The 26710-nt window shown below is 43.5% G+C and overlaps 1 protein-coding gene across 1 annotated transcript; it reads right to left on the bottom strand.

The window, feature by feature from the left end:
* Positions 1–83: 83 nt before the first annotated feature.
* GDI1 (GDP dissociation inhibitor 1) lies at positions 84–26710 on the bottom strand. Its single transcript, XM_069747927.1, has 11 exons — positions 26351–26710; positions 13315–13422; positions 12030–12129; positions 9504–9638; positions 6937–7135; positions 6304–6435; positions 6017–6116; positions 5118–5289; positions 4826–4970; positions 4462–4516; positions 84–3766 (listed from the first exon to the last, which is right to left on the bottom strand). Exons 1-11 carry the CDS (start codon positions 26393–26395, stop codon positions 3614–3616), a joined length of 1344 nt encoding a protein of 447 aa, XP_069604028.1. The 5' UTR covers positions 26396–26710; the 3' UTR covers positions 84–3613.

Raw genomic sequence — 26710 nt, 5'->3', positions numbered from 1 at the left:
GGGAATCCACTGACTGCTCCTCTCAATCCACCTCTATGGCCACCAGTAGTCATCAGTTTTATACACAAAGACCACAGGACCCAGAATTTCCACAACATTTTAATTGATATTGTTTATGTCAAACACAGTTAATTAATAATATCTACTAGTAAGAAGATCTGTATTTTATAGTAAGGGGGAAGGGGGCGGACAATGCAAAGAAGCCGATAAATAGAGTTTTAGAAGAGAACCAAAGGCTCAAATGAAATTGTACAGACAGCAGTGGAGTAAGCCACATCCGGAAGAAGCAGGACCCTTACATTTAATGGTGGCCACTACAGAACAGGACCCTGTCACCTAATGTTGGCCACCATACAACGGGACCCTTACAATCGTGGACACCACAGAACAGGACCCTTATACCTGATAGTGTAGCGACAATCACAGAACATGATCCTTCTATCCACAGAACAATGCCCTGACACCTAATCGTGGCCACAACAGAATAGTTCTCTGACACTTAATGCCCACCACAGAAAAAGACCCTTATTCCCAATGGTGGTAATCACAAAACAGGATCATTATATCTAATGGTGGCCACCAGAGAAAAGCACCCCGACACCTAATGGTGGCCATCACAGAACATGACCCTTACACCAGAGGAGCTATGATATAGGGGGCTGAGCATCTTAAGGATCCATATGTAGAGTAGCTGTCTCTAGACACAAGATCCATAATGTATTGGGAGGAGAACCATATTGTACCGTGACCACCACAGGAGACAAGGTGTGTACTCTACACCGAAAAGGGACAAGATGCAACGTCCACAGAGAACACAATATAGTTGACATAGCTTAGCTGATGAATCAGGTTAGTGGTCAGTGATGACCACCACCACCACAAATGAGGAGGTCCGCACACAACAAAGGCTCTATCTCAATGTTTAGCCACGTTCACATACTAGCAGTATTTGGTCAGTATTTTACATCAGTATTTGTAGCCAAAACCAGGAGTGGGTGCTAAATACAGAAGTGGTGCATATGTTTCTATTATACTTTTCCTCTGATTGTTCCTCTCCTGATTTCAGCTTACACATACTGAGGTAAAATACTGATAGAGTGAATGTGGCCTTTACTTGTGTTTTCCAGACCCAAGTTTTTCTGTAAATGATTATCAGTAGCCAATTCTTTATGATGATTGCAAATATGGCTACACCTTAGCGTTATGACATAAGGGTGGGACATATGCAAGAAACCCCCTACACCGTTGAGTCCAGATCTTTACTTTAGGATGACCAATACAGTATACATCTCATAGAGCCCAAAAATACAAACTGGCCCAGACAAGAAAAGCAGCCAAAGCCCATAGAAATCAAAGACCTTAGCAACCAGAATCCATAGCAACCATAGTCCATAGCAATCAGAGCTCATAGCTAGCAGAGCCCATAGCTATCCAAGTCCATAGCAACCAGAGCCCATAGCAACTCAAGTCCACAGCTACTGGAGCCCATAGTAACTCAGGTCCATAGCAACCAGAGACCATAGCAACTGAAGTCCATAGCAATCAGAGCCCAAAGCAACTCAAGTCCATAGTTACCAGAGCCCATAGCAACTCAAGTCCATAGCTACCGGAGCCCATAGCAACTCAAGTCCATAGCTATCAGAGCTCATAATAACTTATGTCCATAGCAACCAAAGCCCATAGCAACTCAAGCCATAGCTACCAGAGCTCATAGGAACTTAAGTCCATAGCAACCAAAGCCCATAGCAACTCAAGTCTATAGCATCCAGAGCCCATAGCAACTCAAGTCCATAGTCACCGGAGCCCATAGCAGCTCAAGTCCATAGCAACCAAAGCCCATATTAACTCAAGTCCATAGCTACCAGAGCCCATAGCAACTCAAGTCCATAGTCACCGGAGCCCATAGCAGCTCAAGTCCATAGTTACCAGAGCCCATAGCAACTCAAGTCTATAGCAACCAAAGCCCATAGCAACTTAAGTCCATAGCTACCAGAGCCCATAGCAACTCAAGTTTATATCAACCAGAGCCTATAGCAACCAGTCCATAGCAATTAAAGCAACTGGAGGCTAAAGCAATCTGAATATAATGCAACTAGAGCCCATAGCAGCCATCACCCAAAGGAACCAAAGCCCATAGTAATCAAAGTGATGTTTCAAGCTGGACTGGTTGATATGGTTGTCAGAAAGATGGATCTGATCTTGTTAATCTAAAAGGAAATATCCCGCGGTTGGAATGGATTACTCTCTGCATTGCCCTCACTAATAACAGGAAATACACAAAACAAACGTCACAATCATGGTCTCCTTGGATATCGTAGTGATGTGTTTTGTGTACTGTGGGCTTATAGTTGTCCTTTCCCAACACAATAAAATGCCAGAAATGTTAGTGCACCTTTCCTTTACACGACAGCAGACACAACTTGCCCCTTGTGTCCATAGCGACCTATTAGAATGTAGTGTTTGGTTGCTATGGGCAAAGTCAAAGGACAATCATAGCAACCCATAGCTGCGCTACGATTGGCTGTTAAGAGCTAGGAGCCTAAAAGGTGATTTTTATTTTTTCTGTTAGTGTATTTCCCACATGGGCTCGTGACCCGTTCACTAATAACTTAAATAAATTAGGAAGATAATAAATTTAGGGTAACTTTTTAAGCCACTTGTTAGAGAAACACTTGAGATGGAGGCCAACGAGGCTTTGGAGGAATGGCGCCGGATTATGGATGTGATAAGGAATCTGGTGTCACTGGATGTGTGGAATATGGAGCGGCTAGCCATCGCTCTAGCGGCTTGAAAGGAAGGCAACAACATGGGCTCTGGAACGTGCGACTGCGAACGGGCAAACACTAATTTTGCTGAAAGGCCTGGCCGGGTAAAGGCGCTCTATGTGTTACCTACTCTACTAATGTTCTGTAGGAGTCTCTCCTGAAGGCACGCTGCTTAGTCCACCTCTTCAGTCTTCATATTAAGAAGTCCTCCCGAAAAAACGGGTCATTGGAAGGAGCTGATTTCCAGTTTTCGCTACTGGAATTCTTTTACATGAAATTTTCTATCCTGAGAATTTAGTCATATGATATCTGTATACATAATAACCTATGATGTAATACGCCTACAGCTTCTCAACGGAGCCCTGCCAATATAGGGAATGTAAGCAAGTGAAATGCAAGCCCATGTCCACCACTATGGCCGACTCTGACATGAACAATTGACCTGTGGGACCAGCAAATGATTAAACATTTTACCCCGGGTTGTGAGGGAATGTGAAAATGCACTGGCAATGTAAACATTTCAACAGGGACTATGTAACCGTATCTGAGAAACGGGACATCGCGGCAGGTTGACGCTCCACCATAGTGTCAGCCCGAGACTTAAAAAGTTAACGTGGAATCATGAGGATTGAAAAAGGGAAAATGGAAGCTTTATCTATTTGTTCTCACATCCTTCCCCTTGCTATGCCTCCTCCATTTCCAGTGTTATCACAAGCCATGATTCCCCCCGACATGCTCGTCTAAACCTTGCGACTGCCCCTGCTTCCATAAAACCCAAGTTGTTTTATCAGTTTTACCTTACTGCTAGCCCACCCCACCCCCCCGCTCCGACAACCCCCTCCCCATGTTCACTGGTCTTCTTCTCCGTAAACGTCATTCTGCTTGCGCTTCATGTTCTCGAAATCAAAGTCTGTTCCAGTCATTCTCTTGTAGATGTCTTTGATGTCGTTGCACGTGGTCTCGAAATGTGTGGTGGCGTCGTAGGAACGTGAGCAGAACACCTGTTATAGAAAGGACAAAAAGCTGATGATGTAAGACAGAAGAGTGTCCACATCTCCCAGTGCAACACAAAATACCCTGCGTGGGTGGGCCACATGATGCGTTTTATTTTTTAGCAAAAATGTTCCTGTGAATGACCAGCTGAACTTAGCCTTAGGCTTCATTCAAGTCTCACGTCCATGCGCTCTCCTTTATTATATTTTTTCACAGAGTCTATGGGGCTGTTCACATGTCTGTGCATTGTTCCACAGTGGCTGCCCACACAAAAAAAAAGAAGTAGCATGTCAGTTTTTGATCTGGGTCATGGATCAAACTCGCCCATTTAGATCAATGGGCTAGTGAAAAAAACAGAAAGCACATGGATGCTATCTGAGTGTCATCCTAGTGCTTTCCTTGTATTCCTTTTTAATGGGTAGAAGCTTGGAAGTTTTTTTCTTTTTAACAATGTTGACAAAAAGGTATGCTGCACTAATGGTAAAAAGGGACATGGGCCAGAAATCAGATGCAGCAAAGTAATGAAAAATGTCCTATTTTTTATCTTTTGCATGAAAAAAATGGACGTCTGAATGAGGCCTTAGTCTGTCTTAGGCCGGGATCACATGGAGCCGCACGCTCCACTCTGGAGAAGGGATTTCACATACGAGACTCGGACGTGTTTCTCGCATGTGTGATCCCGGCCTCAATAGGAGACACTTACCTGACTTTCTGAGCCATCTTCAGTTGGTTCAAACAGATCACTGATAGCGACAAACCTGAAATGAGAAATAGCATTTGTGGGTAAATTGCATTGTAAACATAAATTTATGAGCTACAGCAGCACATATGGATGTGTGACATGTACTCCTTCATGCGTTTTCTATATAAGTTTTGATCAGCCTAAACTATTCAGGGGGCCAGAATCTACTGATTATGATTGTGGTTGAGTTTAGGAAGCATTTACCTCCTTTGCACCCATTTTAGGTGCACAATATGCAACCTAAAACTCTAAAAAAGAACAGATGTTTCTATATTTATGTCCTTTAGCACTCCTATAAACATAAAGTTTGTTGTGCTCTCCTTACTTTTGGTCTATAGGCTCCAAGAGCTCCAGTGCCGGCTCAATCTCCTTCTCAGGCTCAGTTGTCTCCACTGTAGTGCTGACGATAGCAATGTACTTGCCTTGTGCAGCCACGTTGTGTGCATATGAAATCATGCAGACATAGATATCTATACAGGGGGAGATACACAGGGTTTAAATCATCAAATATTCACAATTCTTTTTGTACTCAGAATCCTATGGACATGCACCAGTCAGCTACCACGGTGATACATAATATCTCTACATCATTCTTATTTATGTCAATTCCATCTCACCTGATTTTCTATTGACCTGGTTCTGTGGAATGATAATTTGGCAAGAGTTGGCATCATTGGTGTTCTTGATGGGATGGCTGAGGATGCAGATGACGCGGATCACCTGACCAGCCTTACGCACTCGGTCAGAAACATAGCTGGGGTCACAGATCAGCTGCTTGCAACGTGCCACCTGAATAAGGAACAGAACAGGAAAGGGATGAATGAAAAAAGCAGAACCTTATTATTATACTGACACTTTTGTGTGTGAGTTTATTTTAGGGTTTGGAAAGAATTTGGGTAACCATTGGACACCAGTGCAAAGACAGGAATAACATACACATTAGCACCATGAATTCTCATGATTACATTGAAGCCCAGGATGACAGTAAGGGTATGTGCACACGATGCGGAAAACGCTGTGCAGCGGGTCCGCAGCAGTTTCCCATGAGTTTACATCACAATGTAAACTTATGGGGGGAAAAAAAACGCTGTGCACATGCTGCGGAAACAACTGCGCGGAAACGCAGCGGTTTACATTCCGCAGCATGTCACTTCTTTCTGCTGATTCCGCAGCGGTTTTACAGCTGCTCCTATGGAAAACCGCAGTTGTAAAACCGCAGTGAAAACCGCAGAAAAACGCGGTAAATCCGCAATAAATCGGCAGCAAAAGTGCAGAGTTTTTGCCTTGCAGATTTATCAAATCCGCTGCAGAAAAATCCGCAGTGGACCAGAATACGTGTGCACATAGCCTAAAAGCCACTAAACCAACAGGTTACTGCTCGGGAATCCTACAGACACAGCTCTCCAGTCACTGAGATGATGTTTCGGAGCTTACAAGATAGGAAAGAACTCACTGACTGATCCTTTGCCCATACTCCTTTCAGATGATCCACTGTAATCATTCCCGGAGAACTTACCTCTCCCTCTGATTTTACTCCAACTACTTTCCCTTTCTCCACTACAATCTCATCCACGCTCTTGTTTAACATGTAGGTCCCACCGTAGATAGCGCTGAGCCTGCAAAGGGTGGAGGAGGAAGAAGGAGCAGCATTAGCTTCATTCACTTACACAAGACACCTGTATAATGAAAGAACCCGTAGAAACATGACTACAGAAGTAGTCTATCTTACATCACGACTGTTTGTCTGCCCCTATATATCTCTTACTTAGGGTCACTCCTTAAGAAGATATAGGGGTTCCCCACCTGGCAAATCCTTGTGGCAGCTCGCCCAGTCCATACAGAGGGTACAGATAGGGGCTTTTTCCGTATCTTGCCAGGGACTCGCTGTACAGCTTGATTCGATTGATGGTTTCCAGACATGGCTGATCCAAATACCTATAAAAGATAAAGCAGCATAGTGGCTACTGAAACCAAACCATGACCAGCTGAAAGGAGACCACAACCTTATAGCCTGCCTATTCCAGGCCGGGGTCTTATAGTGAATCTGTCCCCTTTACATCAGGGAACATGCCAGAAGCCTAAAGCTAAACTAGTGGGTGTCCTAGGTACCCTGGATTTCTAAGGGACTCTGGGATTTCTCTGGACCTGAGCAATGAGATCTAGTTGGTTTTTGAGCTGCGCAAGGGTGTTCACTATTTCTGTATTTTTTCACAATAACTTGCTTGAAGAGCTCACAATCCCTCTGACTTTGATTTAGACTTATAAAAAGTCTGTTACATCTTGTGGGTCCATATCATCTTCTGCAGGCCTTGTGTTAGTTATCTTGATGGAACACCTATTGCACCTTTCCCATAAATTCACCAAACCTGGCAAAGTCACAGAATCACCAGGTGCAAAATGTAAGGCTACTTTATATCAGAAGTGGCAAATACTCACTCGTCAGTTCTATAAAGCGCCAAGGCATGGCCTGTGAAATCGATGACATCCTGCCCTAAGTCGAATTTCTTGTACACATCTCGCATGGTGGTGCTTTTGGGATCCACCCCTTCGAATGTCTTGGAGTCGTTCTCATCAAAGTTGGCTACAAAGACCAAAAACTTGCGGAAACGGCGTTTCTCAAACATCCCCATGAGATCTGCAAAAAGGAGACTGAAGATAAAATCTAAAAAAACAGCATATAAAACCTGATTGACATTCTCAGGCCATATGTACATATGTAAGCAGATCGAATGAGCATCCATGTGTTTTCAACAGGGAAAGGGAACTAAGTGACCTCCAGACAACTCTAGAAGCATAATATCTGTCCTAAGAACAAAAGAATCCTGAAATTTCAGATGCCAAATGTATAGTGGATGCTTTCCTGAAACGGAAAGTACTTGCAAGCAGCATAGTACAAAGAATAGCAGGTTTACCCAGAATCCTTTGCAGTAGGCGGAGCTATGCAAATCATCTCTTTCCACCCCTGTCTAATCCACAGCGCTTGGAACCGCCAAGCGTGCAATGCTGCGGATTAGTTTCTAAATTTACACAGCCAACCAATTCCTACCTGTGGACACGTGTTTCGGGCTTTAGGCCCTCATCAGCACAGGGCTGGAATTGGTTGGCTGTATGGAGTGGGGCTCGGTGAGCAAGCGATACATATATGCTAGCCACCTTAGGGAGAGACCCAAGTTGGGCTAAATGTAGCGGGACGAAAGAGACCGAAAAGCCCTCTACTTAAAGGAAATACGTAGTGGATGCTTTCCTGAAACGGAAAGTACTTGCAAGCAGCATAGTACAAAGAATAGCAGGTTTACCCAGAATCCTTTGCAGTAGGCGGAGCTATGCAAATCATCTCTTTCCACCCCTGTCTAATCCACAGCGCTTGGAACCGCCAAGCGTGCAATGCTGCGGATTAGTTTCTAAATTTACACAGCCAACCAATTCCTACCTGTGGACACGTGTTTCGGGCTTTAGGCCCTCATCAGCACAGGGCTGGAATTGGTTGGCTGTATGGAGTGGGGCTCGGTGAGCAAGCGATACATATATGCTAGCCACCTTAGGGAGAGACCCAAGTTGGGCTAAATGTAGCGGGACGAAAGAGACCGAAAAGCCCTCTACTTAAAGGAAATACGTAGTGGATGCTTTCCTGAAACGGAAAGTACTTGCAAGCAGCATAGTACAAAGAATAGCAGGTTTACCCAGAATCCTTTGCAGTAGGCGGAGCTATGCAAATCATCTCTTTCCACCCCTGTCTAATCCACAGCGCTTGGAACCGCCAAGCGTGCAATGCTGCGGATTAGTTTCTAAATTTACACAGCCAACCAATTCCTACCTGTGGACACGTGTCTTGGGCTTTAGGCCCTCATCAGCACAGGGCTGGAATTGGTTGGCTGTATGGAGTTATTCTCCTAGCAGATGGTAATTCTTTAGGCCCCCCCCATACACATTTGGTAGTTGTCCACTTCCGCTGACAGGTTCACATTGCTTTAGGGCAGTCTCACACATCCAGATATTTCTTGTACCGGAAAAATCGGTACCGGAATTTTCCGTGTGCCGGTGCGTTTCTGTGGCACATCAGTGTGGCACACGTGCGGCACACGTGTGCCCACTGGGTACCACACGCACCGTGCCGGAGACAGCGCTAAAGTTTAGCGCTGTCCCCGGCATCGTGATGAAGCCCCATTCATATCTTCCCTGCAGCAGCGTTGGCTGTAGAGAAGATATGAATATTAGTGTGTAAAATCAATATCCAGGTCCCCAACGCCCTCCCACCCCCTGTGCGCCCCCCCTGCTGTGATTAAAATACTCACCTAGCTTCCGGATCCCTCGCAGCGTCCTGTCCTGGACGCACCTTGTACTGTATGAGCGGTCACGTGGGGCCGCTCATTTACAGTAATGAATATGCGGCTCCACCCCTTTGGGAGGTGCAGCCGCATATTCATGATTGTAATCGGCGGCCCCACGTGACCGCATACAGGAGAAGATGCGGCCAGGAGAGGAAGCAGCGCCGGCGAGGGAGCAAGTCAGGTGAGTATTTTCAGAACAGCGGGGGGAACGCACAGGGGTGGGAGGGTGGGGGGCACATAGATTTTTATTTTAAACACACTTATTCATATCTTCTCTGCAGCAAACGCTGCTGCAGGGAATATATGAATCGCGGCTTCTGCACCAGTGGGGGGGACAGCGCTTATGTAGCGCTGTCTCCTGCACGGCACACGGACTGCACACGGACAACGTCCGTGTGCGGCACGTGCTTTACACGGACCCACTGACTTTAATGGGTCCGTGTAATACGTGCGCTCCCACGAACACTGACATGTCTCCGTGTTTGGCACACGGAGACACGGTCCGCAAAAAATCAATGACATCTGAACAGATGCATTGATTTTTATGTATCTACGTGTGTCAGTGGCTTCGGTACGTGAGGAAACTGTCACCTCACGTACCGGAGCCACTGACGTGTGAAACCGGCCTTAATGTGTATGGACACCTTTAGGCTATGCTTGCTGATGTGTACTCACTGGAGGCCAGGGCCTCAGTTTCGGTTGAGGGGACTTTGTATATCTTTCCTCCTTTGTACACAAAACTTCCTTCTACCACTTTGAAGTCCAGGTAGCGAGTGACCTCGGTGTACAGCAGCATCTTCACCAGCTGGCCTGCAAAAGAGGAGAGGCAGAAAAGGGTTATTATGGCCACAATTCCTAGCATTCAGCAGCCGGATGTCCTGTCGCTCAGGATATTATCAGGTCGCCCGTCTTACTGAAAGAAATTGTGCAAAAGTTAGAAGAAGTCCTACTGTGAGTGAGTGCTTTTGTTGTCACACAGATATTGTATATATTTTATTAGTTTCTTTCATGGCTGCAACAAGCGCCACTCCACCTGTTCGGTACATGTTACACCTGTTCTGTAATATTGACATATTACTGTGAGCAAACAAGACCACATATAAAGGACGAGGGCGGGGAGGTGTTGGCTGACAGGTTTGCTTTGCTTTTGCAATGGTCATTAGTTCTATCAATATGTGGGAAAGCTGGGTAGTAGTGAGCATTTGTGATTATCGGATTATGTGGTGACATGTCTGAGAAATATGGTGTGGGCAGTTAGTTCAGGTCAGGAATCCCGGCGAGAAAGGACTGTGTTTTCCTGACATGTGAAAACAGCCTAACTTTAACAATACTGAGTGACAACCTCATGCTCTTTAACCCTTAAAGTACCTGTCCCATACACAACATTTATCACCCATTCTCGGGATAAGGGTATAATCATTGGGGTCCAATCACCAGGTCCCCCACCAATCAGGGTTAGAAAGTTTCCTGTGGAAAAGGAGCAGTAATGCCCATGCCTGACCACACACCCCTCATTGTACATGGAAGTAGTGGTCACGCTGGGCATTATACTGCCCCATTCCCCCAAGGGGCTTCTGTATAGTGCAATGTATTGGGCCTGTCTGTGTAACGTGAGTGAAGGGCGCTATGATGAAGTCTGGAGGCCATAGTTATTCTATTATTTCTATGAATTTCCAGGATCACTATTCTTCTCTGAGAACTCTTCCATGTTTATTTGCTCTTTTCCTCTGCATATGATTAGGGGACTGAGAGAGGATGCTGCTTTCTCCGGCTGGTGTAGACGCAGGAAGCAGCTGGACGCAGAGCACAATACTCCTAGCTGCTATAGATATAGACACAATAAAAAAAAAGAAAAATGGCCATCACAATAATAATGCTGAAAACAAAAAAAGCTACATGCTTTCATAATATTAGAGGTTCGGTGCCCAGACTTGTCTATCAGTGGCCCACACTTTTCACTGCTTCCTGCAGTGCTATTTAATAGTGCCATGGATGGGTTAGCACCTACATTAGCGGCCATGTTGAGGACATGACCGCCATATAGGCGGGGGAGCACACTATACTAAATAAGGAGCAGACTACTCAGTGCTTTCCCTATGACAACTCCAATTGATGGGGTTTTTCAGACTAACTTCAGCGCCTGCAGTGAGCTCCCAGCAGGCACAAGATTGGTCCATGCACTCCCGTAGGACCACACGGAGCTGAGTAACACGCAGGAAACCAGTGAACAAAGATAGAGGTCTGCAGGGGTGCACGGAGCGGATCATTAGAAACTTAATTAGGAAGGATATAATGTGTTAGCATCTGTTTAACAACGGTGAAGCTTGACGACAGATGCCGTTTAAAGGGGTAGTTCAGTAGCTCACTCTTTAGTCAAACCTGTCATCTTGCGTAAAGAGTCATGCCTGCCTTGCCAATGTCAGAATAGGCGAAGAGAGAGAACCCTTTAAGCTGGTCGTACCTTAGTATCAGTGGGATCTGTCACCGTTTGTATGTATTTCTTTAGGAGATAAGCAGCATCACAGTAGACGGGCACCTAATTGTCAGAACTCCCTCTATGTGGGCATGTGTGTGTAGGGAAGAAGTAAAGCCTAATCTTCATAGATGAGCTCTAACGTGGGAGCGGATACACACAGCTGCAATCCGGGGATTTCCTCTTCGTGTCCTACAATTCCACATCCTGTTTTTAATGGGCAAATGTTACAATCTGCATTCATCCCTCCAAATTTCACACCATGTTTTATAACCTGAGGTCAGGATTACATGGGCAACCTTCTAGATGTTGCCAGTGCTGCCATGTGGGTGTGGAAGCCCGAGGGTGAAGAGGTCCGACCTTCCAATACAAAGGTCAAGACAAAGGGTAGACTAGAAATGATGAGAAAGACACGGAGGCTTCTTTATAGGACAGCGCCCCACCGATACATGGGTGGCGGTGCACTATTAATTCTGTTTATCTGTTCCATCATAGGGAGTGCACCAAGGGACATGAAGGTATAATTAGGACCCCTTAATGGGAGCAGAGACATGAGGATCTGCAGCATTGATTCCACATTACAAATCCATAGAAAATTAACGTAAATGTGGAAACCAACAGTGAAACTGCAGTGCAATCAGCAGCAAAATTTGCAAGTTTGTGCTGGAGCGGCGATGTTTCGATGCATCCTTGCGACCCTACGCCATGTGTTACGTGTAAAGACTCACCATTAGCCATAAGGAATTTGGGGATGAGATCCACGTTCCAGTCACGGCCCCTTCCCATGCTCTCAGCGGGACCATCAGGAATTTCAAACCTTTTATAGAGCTAAAGATACAACACGAAGATCTTAGTAAGGAAGAAACTGCGCAAAATGGCAGAGAAACAATGAGTTATCTATATTACTAAAAGGGATTGCTGCTTTCGACTGAATATTTCTTTAAAATGGCTTAAATGGGAAAAAAGGGAAAAGTCACCTCACCAATACCCAGATTACTCCACTTCTGTCACTCACCAGTTCCCTGCCTCTCTCTTAGGCTTCTTTCACACTTGCGTCAATACGGGGCCGTCGCAATGCGTCAGCCCGACGTACCGACGCACATTGTGAAAATTATGTACGACGTGGGCATAGGATGCAGTTATTCGACACATCCACTGCCCATTCTAAAGTCCGGGGAGGAGGGGGCGAAGTTCCGGCCGCGCATGCGCGGTAGAAAATGGCGGACGCGACGTACGAAAAAATGTTACATTGAACGTTTTTTCGTGCCGACGGTCCGCCAATTACCGATGCATCCAGTGCATGACGGACGTGACGGATGGCCATCCGTCACAATCCGTCGCTAATACAAGTCTATGGGAAAATGCAGGATCCTGCAATTTTTGCAGGATCCTGCATTCTCAAAAAGCGACGGATTCAAAAAAACGCAAGTGTGAAAGTAGCCTTACTCTCACAGTGGCATGCTGGCAAAGGAACATGTGACCAGCTGCAGTCAATCACTGGCTGAGAAGGGTCACTGAGCAACTTCTCTCTGCATGTCAGGAGATTGGGAGAGTACCGGCTGAGGATTGCTCTGTTTAAAAAAAAATGTTGAGGTGCACAACCCCTTTAATGAGATAAATCACTGATAACAGCATAGAAAAATATTTAGAATTGAGAGTCCTCAGTGGCTGATACCTTTTAATGGCTAACTGAAAAGATGGTAACAAATTGCAAGCTTTCCAGACTACACAGGTCCCTTCATCAGACACAGACGATGCCTGATGAAGAGACCTGTGTAGTCTCGAAAGCTTGCAATTTGTTACCATCTTTTCAGTTAGCCATTAAAAGGTATCAACCACTGAGGACTCTCAATTCTAAATATTTTTCTATCCACTGGCTAACACGGCACCAAGATATTTATCTTTCCTGTGATAACAGCATAGTCACTAGGAGGCACATATATAAGACGAGCAAGGACAGATGATGTGCACTATGGTGATCGTGTGCACTATGACACGGCAGCAGGCCTGTACCTCTTCCAGGGGGGTGATGGAGGAACTCTCTCCGCCATAGTATGGGTTCCTGTCCATATGTAGAACTTTCTTTCCGTTAACAGACATGATCCCGGACAAAATGCATTCCTGAAAAGAGGAGAACAGAAGAAAAGGAAAGTAAATAAACTGGACGGGAAATAATCAGACTTACTAATGAATGACTGCGCTACTACTGCTTAACAACAAAGGACGGAGAACATAGGAATATCAGAATCTACGTGAAGATAACATAGTAACATAGTAACATAGTAACATAGTTAGTAAGGCCGAAAAAAGACATTTGTCCATCCAGTTCAGCCTATATTCCATCATAATAAATACCCAGATCTACGTCCTTCTACAGAACCTAATAATTGTATGATACAATATTGTTCTGCTCCAGGAAGACATCCAGGCCTCTCTTGAACCCCTCGACTGAGTTCGCCATCACCACCTCCTCAGGCAAGCAATTCCAGATTCTCACTGCCCTAACAGTAAAGAATCCTCTTCTATGTTGGTGGAAAAACCTTCTCTCCTCCAGACGCAAAGAATGCCCCCTTGTGCCCGTCACCTTCCTTGGTATAAACAGATCCTCAGCGAGATATTTGTATTGTCCCCTTATATACTTATACATGGTTATTAGATCGCCCCTCAGTCGTCTTTTTTCTAGACTAAATAATCCTAATTTCGCTAATCTATCTGGGTATTGTAGTTCTCCCATCCCCTTTATTAATTTTGTTGCCCTCCTTTGTACTCTCTCTAGTTCCATTATATCCTTCCTGAGCACCGGTGCCCAAAACTGGACACAGTACTCCATGTGCGGTCTAACTAGGGATTTGTACAGAGGCAGTATAATGCTCTCATCATGTGTATCCAGACCTCTTTTAATGCACCCCATGATCCTGTTTGCCTTGGCAGCTGCTGCCTGGCACTGGCTGCTCCAGGTAAGTTTATCATTAACTAGGATCCCCAAGTCCTTCTCCCTGTCAGATTTACCCAGTGGTTTCCCGTTCAGTGTGTAATGGTGATATTGATTCCCTCTTCCCATGTGTATAACCTTACATTTATCATTGTTAAACCTCATCTGCCACCTTTCAGCCCAAGTTTCCAACTTATCCAGATCCATCTGTAGCAGAATACTATCTTCTCTTGTATTAACTGCTTTACATAGTTTTGTATCATCTGCAAATATCGATATTTTACTGTGTAAACCTTCTACCAGATCATTAATGAATATGTTGAAGAGAACAGGTCCCAATACTGACCCCTGCGGTACCCCACTGGTCACAGCGACCCAGTTAGAGACTATACCATTTATAACCACCCTCTGCTTTCTATCACTAAGCCAGTTACTAACCCATTTACACACATTTTCCCCCAGACCAAGCATTCTCATTTTGTGTAGCAACCTCTTGTGCGGCACGGTATCAAACGCTTTGGAAAAATCGAGATATACCACGTCCAATGACTCACCGTGGTCCAGTCTATAGCTTACCTCTTCATAAAAACTGATTAGATTGGTTTGACAGGAGCGATTTCTCATAAACCCATGCTGATATGGAGTTAAACAGTTATTCTCATTGAGATAATCCAGAATAACATCCCTCAGAAACCCTTCAAATATTTTACCAACAATAGAGTTTAGACTTACTGGCCTATAATTTCCAGGTTCACTTTTAGAGCCCTTTTTGAATATTGGCACCACATTTGCTATGCGCCAGTCCTGCGGAACAGACCCTGTCGCTATAGAGTCACTAAAAATAAGAAATAATGGTTTATCTATTACATTACTTAGTTCTCTTAGTACTCGTGGGTGTATGCCATCCGGACCCGGAGATTTATCTATTTTAATCTTATTTAGCCGGTTTCGCACCTCTTCTTGGGTTAGATTGGTGACCCTTAATATAGGGTTTTCATTGTTTCTTGGGATTTCACCTAGCATTTCATTTTCCACAGTGAATACCGTGGAGAAGAAGGTGTTTAATATGTTAGCTTTTTCCTCGTCATCTACAACCATTCTTTCCTCACTATTTTTTAAGGGGCCTACATTTTCAGTTTTTATTCTTTTACTATTGATATAGTTGAAGAACAGTTTGGGATTAGTTTTACTCTCCTTAGCAATGTGCTTCTCTGTTTCCTTTTTGGCAGCTTTAATTAGTTTTTTAGATAAAGTATTTTTCTCCCTATAGTTTTTTAGAGCTTCAATGGTGCCATCCTGCTTTAGTAGTGCAAATGCTTTCTTTTTACTGTTAATTGCCTGTCTTACTTCTTTGTTTAGCCACATTGGGTTTTTCCTATTTCTAGTCCTTTTATTCCCACAAGGTATAAACCGCTTACACTGCCTATTTAGGATGTTCTTAAACATTTCCCATTTATTATCTGTATTCTCATTTCTGAGGATATTGTCCCAGTCTACCAGATTAAGGGCATCTCTAAGCTGTTCAAACTTTGCCTTCCTAAAGTTCAATGTTTTTGTGACTCCCTGACAAGTCCCCCTAGTGAAAGACAGGTGAAACTGCACAATATTGTGGTCGCTATTTCCTAAATGCCCAACCACCTGCAGATTTGTTATTCTGTCAGGTCTATTAGATAGTATTAGGTCTAAAAGTGCTGCTCCTCTGGTTGGATTCTGCACCAATTGTGAAAGATAATTTTTCTTGGTTATTAGCAGAAACCTGTTGCCTTTATGGGTTTCACAGGTTTCTGTTTCCCAGTTAATATCCGGGTAGTTAAAGTCCCCCATAACCAGGACCTCATTATGGGTTGCAGCTTCATCTATCTGCTTTAGAAGTAGACTTTCCATGCTTTCTGTTATATTTGGGGGTTTGTAACAGACCCCAATGAGAATTTTGTTACCATTTTTCCCTCCATGAATTTCAACCCATATGGACTCGACATCCTCATTCCCTTCGCTAATATCCTCCCTTAAAGTGGACTTTAGACAAGACTTTACATAGAGACAAACCCCTCCTCCTCTCCGATTTTTACGATCCTTTCTAAACAGACTGTAACCCTGTAAGTTAACTGCCCAGTCATAGCTTTCATCTAACCATGTCTCGGTTATTCCCACTATGTCAAAGTTACCTGTAGATATTTCTGCTTCTAGTTCTTCCATCTTGTTTGTCAGGCTTCTGGCGTTTGCAAGCATGCAGTTTAGAGGATTTTGTTTTGTTCCAATCTCCTCACTGTGGATTGTTTTAGAAATGTTCTTACCTCCCTTCTGAGATAAGCTGTATTGGGATACTACAATCACCAGCAGGCCCAGAAAACCGTATTACTGTGTGATTCCCTATAGTGACACCATGTTACTGTGTGATTCTCTATAGTGATCACCATGTTATTGTGTGATTCTCTATAGTGACACCATGTTACTGTGTAATTCTCTATAGTGATCATGTTACTGTGTAATTCTCTATAGTGACACCATGTCACTGTGTGATTCTCTATAGTGACACCATGTTACTGTGTGATTCTCTATAGTGACACCATGTTACTGCACCTCTATAGTGACACCATGGTACTGTGTGATTCCCTATAGTGACACCATGTTACTGTGTGATTCTCTATAGTGACACCATGTTACTGTGTGATTCTCTATAGTGATCACCATGTTACTGTGTGATTCCCTATAGTGACACCATGTTACTGTGTGATTCTCTATAGTGACACCATGGTACTGTGTGATTCTCTATAGTGACACCATGTTACTGTGTGATTCTCTATAGTGACACCATGTTACTGTGTGATTCTCTATAGTGATCACCATGTTACTGTGTGATTCCCTATAGTGACACCATGTTACTGTGTGATTCTCTATAGTGACACCATGTTACTGTGTGATTCTCTATAGTGATCACCATGTTACTGTGTGATTCTCTATAGTGATCACCATGTTACTGTGTGATTCTCTATAGTGATCACCATGTTACTGTGTGATTCTCTATAATGACACCATGTTACTGTGTGATTCCCTATAGTGACACCATGTTACTGTGTGATTCTCTATAGTGACACCATGTTACTGTGTGATTCTCTATAGTGATCACCATGTTACTGTGTGATTCTCTATAGTGATCACCATGTTACTGTGTGATTCTCTATAATGACACCATGTTACTGTGTGATTCCCTATAGTGACACCATGTTACTGTGTGATTCCCTATAGTGACACCATGTTACTGTGTGATTCTCTATAGTGACACCATGTTACTGTGTGATTCTCTATAATGACACCATGTTACTGTGTGATTCCCTATAGTGACACCATGTTACTGTGTGATTCTCTATAGTGACACCATGTTACTGTGTGATTCTCTTAGTGATCACCATGTTACTGTGTGATTCTCTATAGTGACACCATGTTACTGTGTGATTCTCTATAGTGACACCATGTTACTGTGTGATTCTCTATAGTGACACCATGTTACTGTGTAATTCTCTATAGTGATCACCATGTTACTGTGTGATTCTCTATAGTGATCATGTTACTGTGTGATTCTCTATAGTGACACCATGTTACTGTGTAATTCTCTATAGTGATCACATGTTACTGTGTAATTCTCTATAGTGATCACCATGTTACTGTGTGATTCTCTATAGTTATCACATGTTACTGTGTAATTCTCTATAGTGACACCATGTTACTGTGTAATTCTCTATAGTGACACCATGTTACTGTGTAATTCTCTATAGTGACACCATGTTACTGTGCAATTCTCTATAGTTATCACATGTTACTGTGTAATTCTCTATAGTGACACCATGTTACTGTGTGATTCTCTATAGTGTCACCATGTTACTGTGTAATTCTCTATAGTGATCACATGTTACTGTGTAATTCTCTATAGTGACACCATGTTACTGTGTGATTCTCTATAGTGACACCATGCTACTGTGTAATTCTCTATAGTGATCACATGTTACTGTGTGATTCTCTATAGTGACACCATGTTACTGTGTAATTCTCTATAGTGATCACATGTTACTGTGTGATTCTCTATAGTGACACCATGTTACTGTGTGATTCTCTATAGTGACACCATGTTACTGTGTGATTCTCTTAGTGATCACCATGTTACTGTGTGATTCTCTATAGTGACACCATGTTACTGTGTAATTCTCTATAGTGACACCATGTTACTGTGCAATTCTCTATAGTTATCACATGTTACTGTGTAATTCTCTATAGTGACACCATGTTACTGTGTGATTCTCTATAGTGTCACCATGTTACTGTGTAATTCTCTATAGTGATCACATGTTACTGTGTAATTCTCTATAGTGACACCATGTTACTGTGTGATTCTCTATAGTGACACCATGTTACTGTGTAATTCTCTATAGTGATCACATGTTACTGTGTAATTCTCTATAGTGACACCATGTTACTGTGTGATTCTCTATAGTGACACCATGCTACTGTGTAATTCTCTATAGTGATCACATGTTACTGTGTGATTCTCTATAGTGACACCATGTTACTGTGTAATTCTCTATAGTGATCACATGTTACTGTGTGATTCTCTATAGTGATCACCATGTTACTGTGTACTTCTCTATAGTGATCACATGTTACTGTGTAATTCTCTATAGTGATCACATGTTACTGTGTGATTCTCTATAGTGACACCATGTTACTGTGTGATTCTCTATAGTGACACCATGTTACTGTGTAATTCTATATAGTGATCGCCATGTTACTGTGTGATCATCTATAGTAATCACATGTTACTGTGTGATTTTTTATAGTGATCCGCTATATTGATGACCACATGATTGTGTGCTTCTCTATAGTGATCCCCATGTTAATATGTGATTCTCGATAGTAATCACGTGTTACTGTGTGATCATCTATAGTGATGACAACATGACTGTGTGCTTCTCTACAGTGATCACCATATTACTGTGTGATTCATATTACTGTGTGATTCTCGATAGTGATCACGTTACTGCGTGATTCTCTAGTGATCACATGTTACTGTGTGATTATCTATAGTGATCACCATGTTACTGTGTACTTCTCTATAGTGATCACATGTTACTGTGTAATTCTCTATAGTGATCACATGTTACTGTGTGATTCTCTATAGTGACACCATGTTACTGTGTGATTCTCTATAGTGACACCATGTTACTGTGTAATTCTATATAGTGATCGCCATGTTACTGTGTGATCATCTATAGTAATCACATGTTACTGTGTGATTTTTTATAGTGATCCGCTATATTGATGACCACATGATTGTGTGCTTCTCTATAGTGATCCCCATGTTAATATGTGATTCTCGATAGTAATCACGTGTTACTGTGTGATTCTCCATAGTGATCACCATGTAACTGTGATTCCCGATAGTGATCACATGTTACTGTGTGATCATCTATAGTGATGACAACATGACTGTGTGCTTCTCTACAGTGATCACCATATTACTGTGTGATTCATATTACTGTGTGATTCTCGATAGTGATCACGTTACTGCGTGATTCTCTAGTGATCACATGTTACTGTGTGATTATCTATAGTGATCACCATTTTACGGTGTGATTCTCTATAGTGATCACATGTTACTGTGTGATCCGCTATAGTGATGACCACGTGACTGTGTGCTTCTCTATAATGATCACCATGTAACTGTGTAATTCTCGATAGTGATCACCATGTTACTGTGATTCTCTACAGTGATCACCATGCTACTGTGTGATTTTCTATAGTGATCACACGTTACTGTGTGATTCTCTAGTGATCACATGTTACTCTGTCATTCTCTATAGTGATCACCATGTTACTGTGTGATTCTCTTTAGTGATACCAAGTTACTGTGTGAGTCTCTATAGTGACACCATGTTACTGTGTGATTCTCTAGTGATCACGTTACTGTGTGATTCTCCATAGTGATCACGTTACTGTGTGATCCTATATAGTGATGACAATGTTATTGTGTGCCCCCCTATAGTGATCACATGTTCCTGTGAATCTCAATAGTGACCACCATGTTACTACGTGATTCTCTATAGTGATCACTAAGTAACTGTGTGATTCTCTATAGTGATCACCATGTTACTGTTTGATTCTCTGTAAGGATCACCATGTTACTGTGTGATTCTCTACAGTGATTACCATGTTACTGTGTGATTGTCTATAGTGATTGCCATGTTAATGTGATTCTCTATAGTGATCACCATGTTACTTTGTGATTCTCTATAGTAATCCCCATGTAACTGTGTGATTCTCTGTAGCGATCACCATGTTACTGTGTGATTCTCTAGTGATCACATGTTAATGTGTGACTCTCTATAGTGATCACCATGTTACTGTGTGATTCTCTAGTGATCACATGTTACTATGTGATTCTCTATAGTGATCGCCATGTTATTGTGTGATCATCTATAGTGATCACGTTACTGTGTGATTCTCTATAGTGATCACATGTCACTGTGTGATTATCTAGTGATCACGTTACTGTATGATTATAGTGATCACCATGTTACTGTGTGATTCACTATCGTAATCACATGTTACAGTGATTCTCTATAATGATCATCATGTTACTGTGTAATTCTCTGTAGTGATCACCATGTTAGGGTGTGATTCTATATAGTGATCGCCATGTTACTGTGTGATTCTCTATAGTGACCGTCCGGTTACTGTGTGATTCTCTATAGTGATCACGTTACTGTGTGATTCTCTAGTGATTACTAGGTTACTGTATGATTCTGTATAGTGATGGCCACGTTGCTGTGATTCTTTATGATTACCATGTCTCTGATTCTCTATACTGATAGCCATGTCACTTGTTTGTTGTGATCGCTATGTTTCTCTAGATTGCCATGCCATGTCACTGTGATTCTCTATTGTGATGGCTGTGTTACTGTGATACTACATAGTGATGGCCGTGTTGCTGTGATTCTCTATAGTGATCGCCATGTCGCTGTGATTCTCTAAAGTGATGGCCATGTCCCTGTGATTCTCTATAGTGATGGCTGGTGTTTGTGATTCTCTATAGTGTTGGCTGTGATTCTTTATAGTGATGGCTTCATCTCTGTGAATCTCTATAGTGATAGCCATGTTGATGTGATTCTCTATAGTGACGGGTGTGTCTGTGATTCTCTAAAGTGATGGCCCTGTGTCTGTGATTCTCTATAGTGATGGCCGTGTCACTGTGATTCTCTATAGTATTGGCTGTCATTTTCTATAGTGATGGCCGTGTCACTGTGATTCTTTACAGTGATGGCAGTGTCTTTGTGATTATAGTGATGGCTGTGTCGCTGTAATTCTCTATAGTGATGGCCACATCGCTGTGATTCTCTATAGTGATGGTGGCATCACTGTGATTCTCTATAGTGATGGCCGTGTCACTATGATTCTCTATAGTGATGGCAGTGTCTTTGTGATTCTCTATAGTGATGGCCGTGTCACTGTGATTCTCTATAGTGTTGGCTGGGCCCCTCTATAGCAATGGCTGTGTCACTGTGATTCTCTATAATGATGGCCTTGTCTTTGTGATTCTCTATAGTGATGGCCGTGTCTCTGTGATTATAGTGTTAGCTGTGATTCTCTATAGTGATGGTCTTGTCACTGTGATTCTCCAGTGATGGCCGCGACTCTCTGATTCTCTATAGTGATGACTGTGTCGCTGTGATTCTCTATAGTGATGGCAGTGTCTTTGTAATTGTTTATAATGATGGCTGTGTCGTTGTGATTCTCCATAGTGATGGCTATGTCTCTGTGATTCTCAATAGTGTTGACAGTGCTTCTCTATAGTGATTGCCGCATCTCTGAATCTCTACAGTGATGGCCGCATAGGTGTGATTCTCTTTAGTGATGACCGTGTCGTTGTGATTCACTAAAGTGATGGCCATATAGCTGTGATTCTCTATAGTTTTGGCTGTGTCTGTGATTATAATGATGGCTGTGTCTCTGTGATTCTCTATAGTGATGACCGTGTCTCTCTGATTCTCTATAGTGATGGAAGTGTCTCTGTGATTTTTATAGTGATGGCTGTGTCGTTGTGATTCTCCATAGTGATGGCCATGTTTCTGTGAATCTCTATAGTGATGGTCGCATAGCTGTGATTCTCTATAGTGATGGCCATGTATCTGTGTTTCTCTATAGTGTGGGCTATGTCACTGTAACTTTCTATAGTGATGGCCACATCTCTGTGAATCTCTATAGTGATGGCTGCGTCGCTGTGATTCTCTATAGTGATGGCCATGTTGCTATGATTCTCTATAGTTTTGGCTGTGATTCTCTATAGTGATGGTTGTGTTGCTGTGATTTTCTATAGTGATGGCCATGTCGCTGTGATTCTCTATAGTGATGGCCGTGTCTCTGTGATTCTCTAAAGTGATGGCCATGTCCCTGTGATTCTCTATAGTGATGGCTGGTGTTTGTGATTCTCTATAGTGTTGGCTGTGATTCATGTCGCTATTTTTCTCTATAGTGATGGCTGTGTCGCTGTGATTCTCTATAGTGATGGCTATGAGTTGTGATTCTCTATATTGATGGCTGTGTCGCTATGATTCTCTATAGTGATGGGCATGTCGCAGTGACTGATGTGATTCTCTATAGTGATGGGCATGTCTCAGTGATTGATGTGATTCTTTATAGTGATGGGCATGTCTCTGTGACTGATGTGATTCTCTATACTGATGGGCATGTCTCAGTGATTGATGTGATTCTCTATAGTGATGGGCATGTCTCTGTGATTGCTGTGGATCTCTCTAGTGATGGCCGTGTTGCTGTGATTCTCTATAGTGATGGCCATGTCGCTATTTTTCTCTAGTGATGGCCGTGTCTCTGTGATTCTCTCTAAAGTGATGGTCATGTCGCTATTTTTCTCTATAGTGATGGCTGTGTCGCTGTGATTCTCTATAGTGATGGCTATGAGTTGTGATTCTGTATATTGATGGCTGTGTCGTTACGATTCTCTATAGTGATGGCCATGTCTCAGTGACTGATGTGATTCTCTATAGTGATGGGCTTGTCTCTGTTATTGCTGTGGATCTCTCTAGTGATGGCCGTGTTGCTGTGATTCTCTATAGTGATGGCCATGTCGCTATTTTTCTCTATAGTGATGGCCGTGTCTCTGTGATTCTCTCTAAAGTGATGGTCATGTCGCTATTTTTCTCTATAGTGATGGCTGTGTCCCTGTGATTCTCTATAGTGATGGCTATGAGTTGTGATTCTGTATATTGATGGCTGTGTCGTTACGATTCTCTATAGTGATGGCCATGTCTCAGTGACTGATGTGATTCTCTATAGTGATGGGCTTGTCTCTGTTATTGCTGTGGATCTCTCTAGTGATGGCCGTGTTGCTGTGATTCTCTATAGTGATGGCCATGTCGCTATTTTTCTCTATAGTGATGGCCGTGTCTCTGTGATTCTCTCTAAAGTGATGGTCATGTCGCTATTTTTCTCTATAGTGATGGCTGTGTCGCTGTGATTCTCTATAGTGATGGCTATGAGTTGTGATTCTGTATATTGATGGCTGTGTAGTTACGATTCTCTATAGTGATGGGCATGTCTCAGTGACTGATGTGATTCTCTATAGTGATGGGCATGTCTCAGTGATTGATGTGATTCTCTATAGTGATGGGCATGTCTCTGTGATTGCTGTGGATCTCTATAGTGATGGCTATGTCGCTGTGATTCTCTATAGTGGTGGCCGTGTTGCTGTGATTCTCTAGTGATGGGCATGTCTCTGTGATTGATGTGATTCTCTATAGTGATGGGCATGTCTCAGTGACTGATGTGATTCTCTATAGTGATGGGCATGTCTCTGTGATTGATGTGATTCTCTATAGTGATGGGCATGTCTCTGTGATTGATGTGATTCTCTATAGTGATGGGCATGTCTCTGTGATTGATGTGATTCTCTATAGTGATGGGCATGTCTCTGTGATTGATGTGATTCTCTATAGTGATGGGCATGTCTCAGTGACTGATGTGATTCTCTATAGTGATGGGCATGTCTCTGTGATTGATGTGATTCTCTATAGTGATGGCCATGTCTCAGTGACTGATGTGATTCTCTATAGCGATGGGCATGTCTCTGTGATTGCTGTGGATCTCTATAGTGATGGCCGTGTTGCTGTGATTCTCTCTAGTGATGGGCATGTCTCTGTGATTGATGTGATTCTCTATAGTGATGGGCATGTCTCAGTGACTGATGTGATTCTCTATAGTGATGGGCATGTCTCTGTGATTGATGTGATTCTCTATAGTGATGGGCATGTCTCAGTGACTGATGTGATTCTCTATAGTGATGGGCATGTCTCTGTGATTGATGTGATTCTCTATAGTGATGGGCATATCTCAGTGACTGATGTGATTCTCTGTAGTGATGGGCATGTCTCAGTGATTTATGTGATTCTCTATAGTGATGGGCATGTCTCTGTGATTGCTGTGGATCTCTCTAGTGATGTCCGTGTTGCTGTGATTCTCTATAGTGATGGCCGTGTTGCTGTGATTCTCTAGTGATGGGCATGTCTCTGTGATTGATGTGATTCTCTATAGTGATGGGCATGTCTCTGTCATTGCTGTGGATCTCTCTAGTGATGGCCGTGTTGCTGTGATTTTCTATTGTGATGGCTATGTCGCTGTGATTCTCTATAGTGGTGGCCGTGTTGCTGTGATTCTCTAGTGAAGGGCATGTCTCTGTGATTGATGTGATTCTCTATAGTGATGGGCATGTCTCAGTGACTGATGTGATTCTCTATAGTGATGGGCATGTCTCTGTGATTGCTGTGGATCTCTCTAGTGATGGCTATGTCGCTGTGATTCTCTATATTGATGGCTGTGTCGCTATGATTCTCTATAGTGATGGGCATGTCTCTGTGATTGCTGTGGATCTCTCTAGTGATGGCTATGTCGCTGTGATTCTCTATAGTGATGGGCAGGTCTCAGTGACTGATGTGATTCTCTATAGTGATGGGCATGTCTCTGTGATTGATGTGATTCTCTATAGTGATGGGCATGTCTCTGTGATTGATGTGATTCTCTATAGTGATGGGCATGTCTCTGTGATTGATGTGATTCTCTATAGTGATGGGCATGTCTCTGTGATTGATGTGATTCTCTATAGTGATGGGCATGTCTCAGTGACTGATGTGATTCTCTATAGTGATGGGCATGTCTCTGTGATTGATGTGATTCTCTATAGTGATGGCCATGTCTCAGTGACTGATGTGATTCTCTATAGCGATGGGCATGTCTCTGTGATTGCTGTGGATCTCTATAGTGATGGCCGTGTTGCTGTGATTCTCTCTAGTGATGGCTATGTCGCTGTGATTCTCTATAGTGGTGGCCGTGTCTTGAGGTCGCTGTGCTTCTCCATAGTGATCCCTATCACACCTGCCTCTGTAGTGATCTCACTAGCCCTGCTCAGTCATGTGGCTGCGTTACAATGTGTCGGGCAGATCTGCATGAATTGAAGTGTACAGCTGGAATTCCAGGATGTGAAATCCTCCCTGACAGAGAAACCTGATCCCAGTGATCGGCGAGCGCAGAGCGAGGGGCCGGGCCTTGTGCACCACCTCCGAACCGAAGCCCTGATATCCCCCATAATCTGCACCCTGGCACACCGCAGCCTGATCCTCACCCCCCTCCATGCCAACCTGATGCCACCTTTCGGGGAGCTATAATAAAAGGGTGGGTCCTGCTTTATGTTTAAATTAACCTGTTCAGCACCAAGGAGAGAGCACAGGCCACGCAGCATCCAGTCATATGTTGTAATGCAAAAACATGGAAATGCAAATCCCAGATATCTGCACGCATCTCTCTAATTACAAGCTAAAATGCAAAATGCACGACACAAACGCCGGGCACAGCGCGAGCCCCCATACACATAATGCATGGTATAGGGTACATCTAGTGCAATGTGCTCTATGGGGTAGGGCAGGGCACAGGGTAGTGCCCAGGGGATGCAATAACATGCTAAGAGCCTGTATGCCAGTGCATGGCAGAGCCCCTGCACAATGACAATGGCTGGCGCAGCACTGTGGGCTGCCCCTGCTCCCTGCCCGCCGGCATACTCACTGTCAGGCCGGTGCCCAGCACGATGACATCGTACTCCTCATCCATGGTGCAGGTGTCTATGTGCCCAGCACAACTCAGCAAAGCTGCAGCCCAGCAGTGAGAAGGACCAAAGATGGCTCCACACAGCACCGCCCTGTGCGCCTCCGCGACGGCAAGAAGTCCCTGCCTGCAGCCCCGGAGACGCGGCTGTAATACTGACAGGCGGGCGGGGAGAGGAGGAGCGGGAGATGGGTGGGGAGAGGTCACACAGTACCGGGGGGAGATAAGGGGGCTGCTGGTATCTGCTATGGAGGAGTGAAGTCTGTCATGTGAGGATGGACAGGGAGGATGGCCTGGTGCTGCGGCTGCGGATCCCTGCGC

The sequence above is a fragment of the Ranitomeya imitator genome, chromosome 2, assembly GCF_032444005.1.
Source record: "Ranitomeya imitator isolate aRanImi1 chromosome 2, aRanImi1.pri, whole genome shotgun sequence".
Taxonomy (NCBI): Eukaryota; Metazoa; Chordata; class Amphibia; order Anura; family Dendrobatidae; genus Ranitomeya; species Ranitomeya imitator.
Note: the sequence above shows the minus strand (reverse complement) of the source record. Positions and strands in the feature narration are given on the sequence as shown.

Excerpts from the sequence above, each read along its gene's own strand:
- GDI1 (XM_069747927.1), bottom strand. The coding sequence starts at position 26,395 with ATGGATGAGGAGTACGATGTCATCGTGCTGGGCACCGGCCTGACA. Across the intron at positions 7,136-9,503 it reads AACTGAGGCCCTGGCCTCCA|ATCTCATGGGGATGTTTGAG; the intron begins GTGAGTACACAT and ends TCCTTTTTGCAG. Across the intron at positions 5,290-6,016 it reads GAGTAAAATCAGAGGGAGAG|GTGGCACGTTGCAAGCAGCT; the intron begins GTAAGTTCTCCG and ends TTCCTTATTCAG.